Raw genomic sequence first — 15045 nt, 5'->3', positions numbered from 1 at the left:
GTGTAAAGAGGTTAGAGAAAATTAAAAGCAGTCACCTTGGTCTTTAGATAAAGAAAGTACACTTTTAGGTTGTAAATCATCAGAGTGTCCAAGCGGGACAGATCAGTGAATTTGGTTAATTGAAAAATACATTTTACCGCACAAGAATTAAGAAAAAAATAACCTTTTCGTTACTAACGCCCTTTTTAGCAGGGAGGAGGACGGTAGCAAATTCATATTAGTCACCTTATCCCTGGCCCCGGGTTGTCCGAGATGATCTGAGGGAAAAAGGGGGATTGGCGTCATTAAAGTTTGCTGTAGCCTTTCGTTTCTAAGATTGCTTGGTTGGTTGTTTTTTCGCTGTTTTGCTAACAGGAACGAGCCCGGCTTCGCGGATCGGGGAGAGGGCACATCAGTCTAGGCGAGGCCGAGGGTCCTGACCTGGCTCCAAGCCGCGCGCCGAGGTGCGTGTTTTCCTACAGTCGGGCTGGTTGTCCAGCCAGGGAAGCAGCCAGGCTCGCGTCGGGACGCTGAGAGGGCCAAGACCAGGCGGCGATAGGCTGCGGGACGCTTCCCGGCTAGAGACGCGGAGCAGGAGCCACGCGCTGTACTGCGGAGTCGAGATTTCGGTCTCTGCTGCGAGCGCTGAGCGCGCGTCCCAAGTAACTTTCGCAGGTTTGGACCACAGAGATTATCAGTCGGTCCCCCAACGCCCGGGATCCGGAAGGGCGGGTTCCACCGCGACACAGCGCGGGGATCCAGGAGAACCCTTGGGACCCGCCTTTTTCCACTCCGCTGCCGGAGAGGAACCAGTGCCCTGTCTAGGGTTCTGACTCGGCGGGAGGAGCGGAGAGAGCGCTGCCTGCAGACCCAGAACAAGCCTGTCTAGCTCCGAGACAGCTCTTGTTGCCTCGGTTGATGTCGGGATGGGGAGCTGAGACTGGGGCTTGGACTTCGATGGTTTCTGCGGCCAACGAAGCACCGGGAGCCTGGTAGCAAGGGTCCCCGCACAGATTCTCTGGTGCGCCTGGAACATCTTGGCCCAACCTGCCCGGATGCCTTCCTAACCTCGCTTCACAGGCACCAGGCTCAGGGCGCGCTGGCAGGAGCCTGAGGGGGCTTTTGGCAGACCCAGGCGAGCAAGGGGAGCATCAGGCTCTTGGAAAGGGCCCCAAAGAGCAGGAGTCCTTTGAAGGAAACGGAGAAAGAGAACGCGCGCTGAGCCTCCTGTCAGGGGCTGAGAGAGGGTGGGCTTTCGGGGCTCCAGCCCTCTCTGGGTGAAGTGGAAAGGGCGCTCTCAGATTTTCCGCTGGCCCCGCCTGCTACCGAACCCGACTTCCGACCTGCAGGTGCGCTACCTCCCGGGCCTGCCGCCTGGACTCGCGGAGTCGGTAGCCCGGGCTGAGCTGGCGCCGTAGGAACTCTCCTCTCTCAATCGAGTCCGAGTTTCCAGCGGTTTCTTCCGTGTGGCTGGGCCGACTTCGCGCGCTAAGGCGGGCTGTGCCCAGGAGGGGCCACTGAGGTTCACCAGGCTCCGACTTGCTTCCGAAGGAGCCGAGTTGCGCCTTTCTCCAGGTGGTTTTCAGAGATGTGTCCACCGGCGGACCAGGGCCCCGGCACTCTGCCCTACAGCTCGACACGACTCGCTGGGGCTGATGTCCACATGTGGGTCCGCCAGGCTTTTTGTTTCCAACGCTGTGTCTTTAAGGTCAAGGCCTATGCAAGGCAGTGCAGGGCCCTGACCTACTGCCTCGCCATGGCTCCTGAACGCAGCATTAGAATGTTTATAAAATATTCAATTTAAGCAGTCTGTCCAAGAAGCCATCGTCCCGAAATAAAATCAGCAGTCTAGACAGAACACAGACACCAGAACTTATCAACAGTTGTCTGACTTGCATCTTCTGATGCATCTTGAGTGGGTCATAATACCAACTTTATTTTCAGTGGTGCATAAATTAATTACACGCATTTAATAACCAAAATATCATTATATTCCCCCTTTAATATCATAAAGGCTTTCCGCCAGGGAAGCACTTAATAGTGCAGGGGGCCGTAACGGGCTATTATCCTGGTGTAATGCTATTACAGAACCAATTATGCACCATTAGACTTGCTTTTTTTGCAGTTTATGTGATTTGATCCAATCCTGCGCCCCTGACTTGAAAATTTCAGCCCGGTACTTTAGAGTTTAATTTTCACCCAGGCAGAGGGAAGGGCGGTCTCTCTCTGCTGAGTGTCTGCCTCGGATGCATTTTAAAAGTAATTGCGAAGGGTCCCACCGCATATCATTTGCATCGAGAAACAAACATAAATTCAGGGACCCCTTGCTGAGAACAAAATCAAACTTTCCTTTTGTACGGTCGCTTGGAAAGGGAAGCCGTGTGCAAAAGAGTCCCCCCAAAACCCATCCGGCGGCGAAAATTAGCAGCGCTTTGTCAGTTCGCTGCCCGGGAGCCGCCAGGCCTCTGACAAGGGCGCGCCCAAATCTAAGCTCTTCAGGAGAAAGTAGGTTTGCGTCGGGGGACGCGGGTAGGGGTGGGGTGAAGTGTTCAGAAAATAATGCCTTTTTTGGGTGGGTGGGGGTCATCGTTGTTACCAGCCTCTTTTAAAAGAAATGGGGGAAAACATTCCTAATGTTTGCTGGAAAATGACAGATTTTTTTTTTTTTTTTTTTACACCACGTGGGCCATTTGTAAGGCCCAATAGACCTATCCAAGTTACTCGCTGTAGACAGCGCTGGAAATAATCAGATTAAGGCCAATTATGCGTGAGATTATAAAGGCGAGTGCTGAGCGGCGGCGCGCGCTGTAGACAGACAGCAAGACATCTGGCCACTTCCCGAGTCACTTTTCTGGTCCTGCGGGCGCCAGCCGCGCCGAGCCCCGCCCGCCTCCAGCCGAGCCCGGCGTGCAGACCGGAGGCAGTCACGCTCCGGCCTTCTTCGCCCGCCACCCGCCGAGGTACGCGCGGCTCCCGACCCGCTCACCGAGCCCCGCGCGCCGGGCCTGGGCGGATCGGCTGCCTTCCTGGCCGGGACTGCTGTTCGCACAGATGGCTTGGCACGTTCGCGGGACCGGGCTGCGGTGGCCTGGGTGCAGCGCTTGCGCCGGGAGCACCTAAGAGCCGGGAACTGAACGGGTTTGGTATGGGGGCCGGGGTGGGAGCACAGTTGTTCTGGAGGTAGACCCGAAATGAAGGGCCATCCCTCGGGGATCCGGCTTGAGACGGCGCTGCAACCTTCGCACCAGTCCCCACAGTGGGCGAAGGCGTTAGGAGGGGTTTTCCCGGAGGAGAGCGCCGGGTAAGCTCCAGGCCGGGCTGGGGCGCAGACTGAGGGAGACTTAGACTATCGCTCTTTGCTTTGCAGCCAGGCCGGAGCGAGGCGCGCCTGTCGGTTCCGCGGTCACTCTCTGGGTCCCGGCAGTCCAGAAGATCCGGCCGTCGGCGATGTTTTATTTCCACTGTCCACCACAGCTGGAGGGTGAGTAAGCGCCGCTTCCGGGCGCTCCGAAAGGCCTGCGTTGGCCAGAAAAGGCTCAAGCGGCAGTGGGGCTGGCGGGTGGTTGGGTCTCCACCTGCCAGGGGTGCAGCCGACCGACGGTGGGTCGAGGCGCCCCTGTCCCCCTCCCCATACTCTGCTCCAGCCTACCGCCCAGTCGCCACCTGCCTCCTACCATCTCTCGCTGCCTGAGCTGAACAGCCCCGGGCTATGCGAGCCGCAGGGACCAGCCGGGTCCTCCCAGCACAGATGCTGGTGTCACGCCTCTAATCGTGGCTACCCCGCCCAGGGGGCCGCATCAATCTTTCACGGTGTTTTGCAAACATCCTGAAAAGCCAAGGTGGACTAGGGAGTTGGCCTGCATTGTCCTGGGCCCGACCATGAACCAGAACGACCCATTGCTGGCTGCTGTCACTCCGGCGCAAGGCAATACTGCTCTGGGGCCTCAACGTCTGTTCCAGGCCACTGTGGCCCTTCGGAGCCAGGTGGCCTTGCCCACCACCTCCCTGAGTGCCCTGGCCTGGCTCCTCCTCTGTGACTCACTGAGTTTCTGACCTCAAATGCCAACCACTCCCCAATCCCGTGGGCAGCCCCTTGGCCAAGTTTTGGGTCTTTGAGGGTCTCCAGGCCTTAGAAGAAATTCCGCCTCAGGATCCCCAGTGGGATCTCTGCATGGGACTGTTAGGTGGAGGTAGGTTGATGAGAAGGGAACAGCTTGGATCTCTGGTGCCGCCAGGGTGGGGAGGGGAGTAGAAATTTCAAGAAGGGGGCCCTCTGAACAGGGGGAATTAGTATGCATCAGGCAAAAGGAAAGCCAAACACTTTGGCCCTTAACAGAACCTTCCTCAGAGCAATAGTCTCAGCTATGGGACATTAGAACTTATAACTGTGAAAGCAATACCAGTACTTGGCTTTGGCAATCTACTCCTTTGATTTACTTGTGGGGTGGAAGAATTTTGAAGGCCAAGAAATCCAGGGAAACATGAGTCAGGACAAGGTGGTGAGACACTGAGGGACCTAAGATATCTGAGGATGCTTGTTCACCTTGCCCCGGGTTACCTTGAGCAGTAGCTGAGCCTCAGCTGGCCAACAGCACAAGGATTTCAGAAGTTTGTTTTTGTTTTTCCTATGGAAGCTTTTAAGAGGTCAGTGGCATTTTCTAAAGGCAGCTAATGAGAACCAGTGTTTAAGCATTGCCAGCTTGGTCAACATTCCTAAGGAGAGGCCAGACACTTGCCTGCATTTCACCTCCTTTTGCCTCCAAGGACCCAGGCAGAAAGGCTTTATACAAAGCTCTGAGAGGTCCATCCCTTGACACTGTATCTCAGGCCTGGATGGAGACTCTCTGAATGTGCGGTGGACACATCGCTACACTTCTGAACTTTGGGTTTGGACTGATTGACAACCAGTGGCCCACCCTTCTGGTCAAAGTGGTATAGGCCTAGGTTTGGGGCATTTAGCAGGTGGTGCGCTGCCTGGATAACTTATGGGGAAAGCTCTGTCTGCAGGGCAGATCACAGAAGCCACTTAGGGAGAGTCCTAGCCCAGCCTGCCATGGCCCCAACACAGAGCTGCTTGCTGCTATCAGCTCAGTTCTGTGGGCTCACCTTTTATCCCACACCTCAGGAACATCTCACCTCACAGCTGATTCTGACTGCTATGATCACAAAAATAGAAGATGGGTCTTTAAGAAACTTTTTTCTTAATCTCTTTGCAGATGTGTTTCTAAGCCAGTTTTGCAGAAAGAGGTGTTTATTCTAGCTTAATGATGCTGGAGAAGAGGTGATCTGGAAAGGCTGCGAACAGACCTTTGGATATTAGCTTTTTAATTTTTATTTTTTTAATTAATGTAAAGAGGCATAAAGGAGAAAGCACAGCATGGCTCCTAATCTCACTTCTCAGATAATTTTGCTGATATTAAATTTAAAAATACTACATATACCTGCTTAGGAAATCAAAGCAAAACAAACCTATCCATTGAAAAGTAAAATCCTCCATCTCTTTTTCTATTAAACCCTAGTCTTGGTTTCTTGTGATCCCTTCAAGAAAAATATGTTTTTACCCTCATTTATGTATTTTTCTGTGTATGTTTTATGATGCCTTATTTGTGCTGAGATCATACTGCCATGTCATTCAGAACTTTCCTTTTTTCACTTCATAATATATATTTTAAGGGTTTTCCCATGTTGATGTATACAGATCTAGTGATTTCTTTAAACTGCTGTGTAGTATTCCATCGGATGTGCAAAAAGTGTCTACCACAAGGGACTTTGGGTGTTTCCAGATTCTTTTTTAAATTACCGTGTTGCTGAGAACATTCTTTTCTCTTTACTTTGTCACAATTTAAAAGTATATTCATAGATCAAATGCCCATATGTGCACTTAAATTTTTTATGAAAATTGTCAGATTACCCTCTAATAAGTCTGCAGCTACAAATGATGAATGGTGTGCACTGGGTATCATGCTGACATTTGTTTGTTTGTTTGTTTGTTTGTTTGTTTATTTATTTATTTTATTTGCCAAGATGGTGGAAATAGTAGTTCATTGTTCTGTTTTGTTTAATTATCGACAAGCTTTAACATTTTCATAACATTATTGACTACTGTACTTATTTTTAAGTAAAAAGCCTCCTTTCATATTTTCCTCTTTTCTATTAGGTTGTCAACCTTTGCACTTATTAATTTGATGAAGCATCAGTCTTTTTTTAGGATTCAATTTGATATGCAGCGTTTCACTTAGAGCTCTTATGTGTACACAAAGTGAACTAATTTGGGACCAGCCTGAAGCTGATTGTGATTGGAGAGTCTTAGAGATTGCATTCCATCCTTACCAGTGAAGTGCTTTGTTTCAAAAGGAAACAGTTTGGTTTCCCACAAAATAATGGAAATAAGACTGCTTTGAGGCTGCTCTTTTAAGTTTCCAGTGAGCTAGAGAGAAATTTTTATACCTAGGGTTTTGAAGAATGCAATTTGGATTGGAAGACAGAGGGAGAAGGCTTCAGCAGAGAGTCAGGGTATTGTGGCAAAGGATGCGGCACTGGAGAATAATAAGTAGGAGGAACTCCCTTTAGTAGATAGAATTTTTAAAAGCCTAAAGGATCTTGCTTCTTTGGGGTCGAAGTCCTTCTGAGGGACATTGTCTGGGCATGTGGCTTGCCAGCTCCTAATGCTGAATATGCAGTGATTCTGAGACCAAAGCCCATGGCAAATATGACCATCACTGGCTAATGGGAACTTGCTCATTTGTTTTCCTAAGAAACCATTGTGGACTGTCAAGTAAATGGTGCATATTTGGAAAATGATCTGAATCCATATTTGGGGCCAAACTGTTCTGGCTTTATAGGAGCTTTGGAGGCTGCTGGGAGGACAGTGGAAAGAACACCTTTCTTTTCAGGGAAGCACATGCAGTGCCTTTATGAGCCTGGCCAGAGGCGGGGGTTGTCCTTTGACAGCGGCCCTGTGTAAGTCTGCTTGGAATTTAGGACAGCAGTTATTGGTGCAGATATCTTGTTAATTGACATCTATACAACAGATCCACTATGGTGCTGATGAGCTGTGACCAACGGTAATTAATATTCATTTATAAACTTCTTACTTCCTCCTGTCCTGAAGTTCTAGGAGAAAAGTGCTGTGAAAAGCTTTTGATGTTTTGTTTCCTCCCCAACTCCTACCTTTTAACCCTTGTTTATAGAAACACCTGCAAGTTGACTAATAGGTGAGCAAAAGGAAGACATAGTGGCTTCCATTGAGATAGGAGATGAAGTAAAGACATATTGGACAGAGGTGCACCTGGCAGCTGGAGGGCAGATGAAGGCTCTACCTCAAGCCAATGACCTTTTCTGCCTGAGTCCAGAATTTCGCAAGAAGCGAATTTGGCTGTCTTGGGGAGTAAGGTCACCACCCATCCTATGAAATAGGCACAGCTGAGCGTAAAGTCATAGGTTATTGGGAGAGAGAGCACAGCGAGTGGAAAAGAGGGGGTTTAATAAGAGGAGCAAGGAAAGATGCTTTGGGACTGACAGGGCTCTGTCTGGAGGAGATGGGTTGGTATCTCCAAATGAGTGTGCGTGGCCAGGGGATGGTGTGGACTGGGGATCCTCTGCTCAGGCTGATTCTATTTGCTTCCAGCAGGCACCGCACCCTTTGGCAACCACTCTACAGGAGATTTTGACGATGGGTTTCTGCGCAGGAAACAGCGCCGGAACCGGACGACATTCACTCTTCAGCAGGTAATGAGGGCGTTCCCCTTCTGAGAAGTTGCTGCTTCATGCCTCCAAAAACATCAAGGTTTGAGCTGCTCTTCTTTGTCTTTTCAAATAAAGCAAACTGATTATGTTAACCAGATCTTTAGTTTCTTGAACAATTTATGTGTCAAGGAATCTGTTCTGGGAGAGGGCAAAAGACTTTGACCTTATGATCCTGGATAGTAAGTGAAGAGGTGATAATGATTGCCCCCATTTGACTAAGATTGATAGTTTGGGGAACATTTCCACATCAGCAATATCATTTGAATCTTGAAATAATCCTTTGGGGAAGGCAAGTAGAACATATTTATCCCCGGTAGGTATGAAAAGACTGAGACCCAAGAAGCTGATTGATTTGTAGAAGGTATTGTTGTCTATAAATGGGAGGGCTACAACTGGAACCCTGATATTGTGTTTCCTGGACCTGGGCCCCTTCTCTTAGATCTGTTCAACTTCTGGAGCAAACTGGAGCAGTCAGGAAGGTGACCCAAACACCCCTAGGCAGTTTCTGTGGGACTGACACAGGGAGAGAGTCTGCAAATTGTTTCTTTTCTCCTACACCCTATGGTGAATACTGTGTAGATTGCTCTAATTCATAAGGCCACCCTTAGATTTTGATTCCTATGAAAATATTTAAATGTAAATGCATGTAAATATTTGCACTTCTCTTCATACTTCTACTTCTTGGGGGAGCATTGAGGTTGTTAGCAAGTCTTAGCTCCTAAGTTATCAGTGGTTGAAATTTTAATTCTGTGGGATCTTTTCGAAGAGCTCTATTCTCCTTCTTCTCCCCTATTTGATCTGTGAAATGACTTCCTCACCACTCGTAGCAAATTTGAAATATGCATCTGCTTCCTCCCATCTAGCCACAACCTCTCACCAGTAAATATGTCTTCCTTTTACCAGCTGGAAGCTCTTGAGGCAGTTTTTGCCCAGACGCACTACCCCGATGTCTTCACTAGAGAAGAGCTGGCCATGAAAATAAACCTCACGGAAGCCAGAGTGCAGGTGAGCCTTCTGTTCAATTATTTAACTCCCTAATATTAAAACTGGCAAACTTTTTTTTTTGACATCATGACTGCAGAGTGCACATTTGGCCAAAGAAAGCAAATGAAGACTATCTGTCATTTTCATGATGCACTTTAATAACATCAACATAATGTGGAATATTAGATTAGGTTGATTAATCGGTCATTCATAATTAACTAGTGATAATGTTCTACACTAATTTGTCCGCGTCTCTAAGGTACTAAATTACATCAATGCACATCCATTTCCTTGCTTTGGAGAAAAAAAAAAAGAGCTGAGATGCTATTCTCAAAGCAGCTCTGACCACTCTGGGGTAAGGCCGGTCAATTGCAGAGAACTGTGTTTTCAGATGGGAACAGGGTAGGATCTGCTTTCCAGAAATTGCATCATGTCCAACTTTTCCCCGGCACGTGGACACTTTTAGTGAAGTAGATCCGAAGAATATGTGCAATTTAAAAATCTTTAAACGGCAGCAGCAAGAGGGCTGCCTCAGAGGTGAGCATGGGTTGTGGTGACTGTCTCTAAGCAGGATTTCTTTTTAGAAGCTACACAGTGATTATGTTTAAGTGCACAAACCCATCGAGCCCAGCAGATGATGTGCCTGAGCGCGGGAGGAACAGATTCCCAGTACCGCCTCTCCAGGCGAGCTATTCTTTGAGCACAATTATATATTCATTTTATTTATGGGGTTTCCTCCATGCTGTTTCTGTTCTTTTTTATGTAGGGGCTTGGGGTTAAGACTATGCAAAGATCTAATTGTAGGAAATATAATAGTTTGCTTTCAGTTCCCCTGGGTCATGTTAGTATCTCTTAAAAACCAATGGCTGAAGAGAGATAATGGAATTCTGAGCAGTAAATTGGGGGTTGTAAACAAATTATTTCCCCTATAATCAGATTATGTGATCCTGATTATTAAATCTGAACATGAATCATTGGTCATATGCGGGCAAATTAAACTGATTATTATTTGGAAATGAAAATCTCCTTTGGCCAGGATGCCGTCTCTCCTTTCTTTTTTTAATGCCAGCTTGCCAATAGCTGCCTAAAGACTGAACTGCAAATTGAGATAAATGACACAATTATTGAGCATTCAGAAGTGGAAGATCATAACTTCTCCCTGAAAGGTGCAAGGGTGAGATAGGGGTGGTGACAATTAAAGCCGAGAATTGTTGTTGAGGCTGTTGTTGGCTATTATGCAAACAGACAATGGCTGTGAAGCATTTGTTTAGTGAGCCTCCATGTGGGAACACGGGCTTAGGTGGCGGGAAGGGAGATGTGTTTACATTTACACTGCTTGCTCATTCAAATATGATTAATGTTCTATAAAGCAGGGTCTTAATCGAAGCTGATGTTGTCAAACAATAACTAAATAGGGAAATAAACGACTCCATCATGCTCTTTCCTCAGAAGCAGGCGAACTGTCAGTGCAAAGTCATTAAAATATGATAATGAAAAATAGCTCAATTAAATGTTGTTATAGCTGTGACCTTCATTCAATTAAGACGCAAGAAAGTGTCTGCATTTTGCTTTGCATTTAACTGCCCTAAATTTAGAATAGAGTAAAAATCATTATTCAATGGTTGCTGATATGTGCAATTAAAAGCCAACTTGATTAAAAAAGAGAGAAAGAAACCTGGATAAAGGAGAATGAAAATTCAGAGGCGGGGAGGGCTGGCAGAGTGCTCAGCTTCTGGACCCAGGCACTCTCTTGGGCCAGTCTGCTGGCTGGAAGGGGAGAGGATGTCCTGGGAAAAGGAGGGAGGTCTAGCTAAGCATGTTTTTAAAGCCAGGCATTGTGTCCTAGGAGAGGGAGGAAGACGTTTTGCCGGATGGAGTGAAGAGCAGCAGGATTTCACTGACTTTTGGGAATACGTTGGGTCCTGGCTGCCTGGCTGCCATGCAAATGCAGTCTTGGTTTCCAAGGCTTAAAGAATTCTACACCAGCCTCTAAGAAGGCACTTAGAGCAGGTGAATTATAAGCCACCTCCTAGGTAGGATGGCAGAGATGATAACACTAGCTAATGTTAACTGAATGATGGATTACTATGCACAGGACACCATGCTCAGTGTTTTTTGTGCATCTCTGTGGTAAATCTTCCTAACGTGCTGGGGGTGGCCACTCTTATTACCCCCTAAACAGTTTGGAATAGGGCCCAAGCCAAACTGGGTTTCAAATTGCAAATCCACCACTTACCACCTGAACGACCTTGGGCAAGTTAATTGACCTCTCTGTGCCTAGCTTTCTCTTCTATAAAGTGGAGATAGTAGGACTGTGTACCTCCTAGGGTTGCAGTAGACGCTAAACCAGATTCACTGGAATCCAGAATTCTAAACCAGGACTGACTCCAGAGTCAGTGTTTCTAATGGATACACCGGGCTGCTGGTCAAGAACCTGTCATGATGTGTAAGAGATGATTGCAGGGTTAAGTCATAGGGCTAAAGCACACTCAGGTACTCAGGCCAAACCTGCTGGAAGAGCAAGTATTTTTGATGAGGAAACCCCAGGTAATGTTTTATAAACTGCTTGATAATGAAACCTTACCACCCCCACTTAGAAAATACATTTTACATCAAATAAATGTACCCACATAAATTGAGAATTTCCACAAAATAACACTTTACCTTTACTGCTCACTTGGATACTTCCTATGATTTAACTCTCATTTAAAAATGCGTGTCATGCCTTCTACACTGACCTTCTGACCCATCTGTGGGTCCGCAGCTGCAGTTTAGAGAGCACTGCTTTGGCTGATATCTTGACAAGGGGAAGCTGTGGCTCTGTGCGTCTGCTGCAAGGCAAGTTGTGAGAGCGTGGCCCAGGGTCCAGGCATTTGGGCTTGGGTTCTGGTTCCCTCCTTGCGTCTGATTTTCTGACTCTGTTGGGTGTGTTTTCCACTGGGTACTCAGGTTTGGTTTCAGAACAGAAGGGCCAAGTGGAGGAAAACAGAGAGAGGAGCTTCTGACCAGGAGCCAGGAGCCAAGGAGCCTATGGCAGAGGTGACACCACCGCCTGTGAGAAACGTCAATTCCCCACCCCCTGGGGACCAGGCCCGGAACAAGAAGGAGGCCCTGGAGGCCCAGCAGAGGTGAGGTTGGCTGGACCCCTGGGCCTGAAGGGCCAGCGGGCACACAAGGCTGGGAACTCATGTGATTTTCTTTCTCTCTAGCCTGGGGCGAACTGTGGCTCCCACAGGACCTTTCTTTCCCTCCTGCTTGCCGGGAACCCTCCTGAATACTGCCACATATGCCCAGGCCCTGTCACATGTTGCCTCCCTAAAAGGTGAGTTTGGCTCTACTGGCTGGGGCTTTGCTGGACTGGATTCTGGATATTATCTGACTGTCCTGCATTCTGAGGCCCATCCTTGCACCTGGACAAGTGCAGCTCCTTTTCTCCTTTTGTCAATAATAGCCAGGTTACGAACAGCATCTATTTCCACACATTCCATCTTGCTTGATTTCCACATGTCCTGAGAACTTAGGTGAATGTCAAGTATCACTATATCTGGTGGGGGCTTGTCTGAGAGGTGGTCATTTCAAAAGTGACTGCTCCGTGTTTGCAGATTGCTGCCTGGCATGAGTAACAGTTTTAGGAGCTAACCTGAAGGTGATGAGTAAAGCCTGTGAGGAGCAATTGTCCCTGTATAGGAGGCCCCTCTCTACATATGCAGATTGCTGACCTGCCAGCCTGGGGAACTCCTGACGTCAGAGGTCAGAAGTGTTAGGATTTGTGGTTTTCCAAGACTTGCTCTCTTCTCAGTGGCTATTGTTATCTAAAGGATGGAAATTAGTAGGGATGTTTAGTAGAGAAAGGAACTCTTGTGGGCTATTCCTTGGGGATTTCTGAGAAACCACGTTGGATGAATGGGCCCATCCTGTCTCTCTCAATTCCTGGCTCCAAACCTACTCCTCCTGTGATGCTGCCCAGGAGCAGGGCTAGGCCTCAGAGAGGGTCTGGAGGAACCAAACCTGAGTATCCAATGGGACTGGGGCCTTGCCTGTCATATGGAGTCTGGGAGGTGGGGGTGCAGGTGCAGCTGTAGGCTTTTCCTTGATAATAAATGGTGGGAGAGGCCCCCTCCAGGGTGTCCTGCTTATTCTGTATTAAAGTCTGGGGGGATGAATGAGAGCATGGTGAAGCCTCTCTGGGGAGTCTCCTGAAGGGAAAAAAAAAAGGTGTTCCAGGTATAAAGAATAGCACATGCAAAGAGTGCCGGGAGTAGGGAGGAGAATCAGGCTTGTCTGGAGAATGGTTGGTATGTTGGGTGCTCATGGGAGAATGTCCAGAGGCAGGTGGAGGTGCCTGGCAGGGGCTAAAGCTTGAAGGTCCCAAATGCCACGCTCCTGGATTTGGACTTTCCACTGTAGGTGGTGGATCCTCAAAGCCCAGAGCCACTTCTGGGTGGTCTAGGTAGATGGGCAAAACCCTGTGCTCAGATGGCTGGTATGGGTGGATGAGGCTTAACACCATCCAGCTCTGAGTCCTTCATAGTTCTAGTGCTTCCTCCAGCGGCAGGGTTTCTGTGCTCCAGAGGCCACGAAGAGCCCCTCACAGAGCATACTTGGAACATATCCACAAGACACAATAGACTGATAGGGTACTACAGAGGTGAGGTCAGCCAACTAGAAGGGGCTTCTGGAAGGAAATTATCAGTGAGACTTGGGTATTAGCCAAGGAGCTGGTCTGGGCAGAGGAGCAGTCCTGTGTCTATCTGTCGAATCTTCTCTGCTTTGATGAGTACCAGCTCAGTTCCTGAGGGGAGCCATCTTTTTGTAAGAGTCCTTCACTTGCCCCACTCCAGCCTCATGAATTGGAGGCAATTCCCACATCTCTTTGCTGTGACAGCCTATGGGCATCTCTGGCTAGCCAAGCTGAGGTGGCTGAAGGAGGGCCGAGAGGGCTACACTGCTGGGCAAGGAGGGCAAGACAGTGTCTGCAACTGGGAGGCTGCGACAGAGCAGGACCTTGTATCTCCCACACCCTGACCCCAGGAGAGAGGCAGGGGTTGATAAATCTGTCAGCCCTCCTCTCTTCCTTATTCCTACTCCCCTTGGCCCTTCCCTAAGCCTTCCTGGCTGGCTTCAACCCCAGGGGGCCGGGGCCTGCACTCTGCCTGCCTCTCTGGAAACATACTTTCCTTTCATACTGCCCTTGCCGTGGTGGTTGGGGGATGGCGGACTTGGAGTGTGCAGGAACTTGCAGAGGTGACAGAAATCACAGTGTGCTCACCAAACTGGGATGCATATTTGTGCATTGTATTGATACTGATTGGACAGCCTGATATCCCTGTGAGAAGTCTTTCTTGACTGTAGTCAGGGAGACGAGGCTTGCTGGGGCAGGTGACACACTCAGATGTTTCCAGAGCCAGGCAGGAAATGAGTGCAGTGAGCATGTAGGCATTGTCTTTGCTTTCCCAAATACAAATGAGCTCTTACTTTTCTTGAAACATGCAGCTCTCTTGGTCTATTTGTCATTTTCCCACTTTTGAGAGAGGCAAGGGGAAAAGCCACACTGCTCTACTGTCAGAAACAGTTATTCAAAGAGCATGCTAAGGGTCGCCTTCAGATTTGTGCTGGGCAGAGGTGGGAATGAAGATGGGCTGGGGAATTTTTATCACTCAAGGGTCAACTGTTGCTCAAGCCAGCTGACCGTGGCCACGGGAGAATGTGGACACACCATTATCAGAACTACTGAATTTTCAGGAGAATCTGAAAATCTGGCTTTTTATTAGAAATAGTCCCATGTTTTAAAGGTTGTCTCCAAGTCTTTGGGGCCAAACTGGTACATCTTTGGTCAGACCAGCCTGTTGTTTTGTGAGGGGGGCTTTTCTTCTGCTCGCTCCCATCTCTGCTTTCAGTGTTCTTCTCCCTGCATACACAGTTCCTCCTCCGGCCTTCCCCCCTTCAAAGCTCTCCTCCCGTGGCTCATCCTGACCCTTTAGCACTGTAGCCCATTCCCAGCTGGCCTCTGAGCAGCTGGCTTTTTAGTCTCTGGTAAGCTAAGTCATGGTAGAAAAAGAGAGAAATGAGTGGTTATTGCTCTGCCAGGTGGTCTCATGTTGTAGACCCACTTCCTTCTCACAGTAAAGATTATAAGGAAGGGCTCTACAGTTACATGGCTAGGCAGTGGAGCTGGGGTCATTCTGAGATAATGCTGGGATTGGTTGGGGCTATCTCTGCATTCTAAAAGTTCCTGACTCCATGTGGTGGCACTTCTGGAAGGGAAGAACTCTGAGCTGGAAGTCTCTGGGGCTGCCTCGGAATCTGCTGATCAGCACAGCCCTGCTTCAGTCCAGG

At 48.6% G+C, this 15045-nt stretch overlaps 1 protein-coding gene across 1 annotated transcript in view; it reads left to right on the top strand.

Moving 5' to 3' along the window:
- The first annotated feature begins 2862 nt into the window (after positions 1 to 2862).
- DRGX (dorsal root ganglia homeobox) overlaps positions 2863 to 15045 on the top strand; it is a 30571-nt gene continuing 18388 nt past the window's right edge. The window contains exons 1-6 of the mRNA XM_006916927.1: positions 2863 to 2939; positions 3347 to 3460; positions 7610 to 7707; positions 8629 to 8730; positions 11659 to 11837; positions 11919 to 12031. Coding sequence (XP_006916989.1) covers positions 3427 to 3460; positions 7610 to 7707; positions 8629 to 8730; positions 11659 to 11837; positions 11919 to 12031 — 526 coding nt within the window. The 5' untranslated portion in view covers positions 2863 to 2939; positions 3347 to 3426. The remainder of the gene's footprint in view (positions 2940 to 3346; positions 3461 to 7609; positions 7708 to 8628; positions 8731 to 11658; positions 11838 to 11918; positions 12032 to 15045) is intronic.

Source organism: Pteropus alecto, unplaced genomic scaffold (assembly GCF_000325575.1).
Source record: "Pteropus alecto unplaced genomic scaffold, ASM32557v1 scaffold287, whole genome shotgun sequence".
NCBI lineage: Eukaryota > Metazoa > Chordata > Mammalia > Chiroptera > Pteropodidae > Pteropus > Pteropus alecto.
Note: the sequence above shows the minus strand (reverse complement) of the source record. Positions and strands in the feature narration are given on the sequence as shown.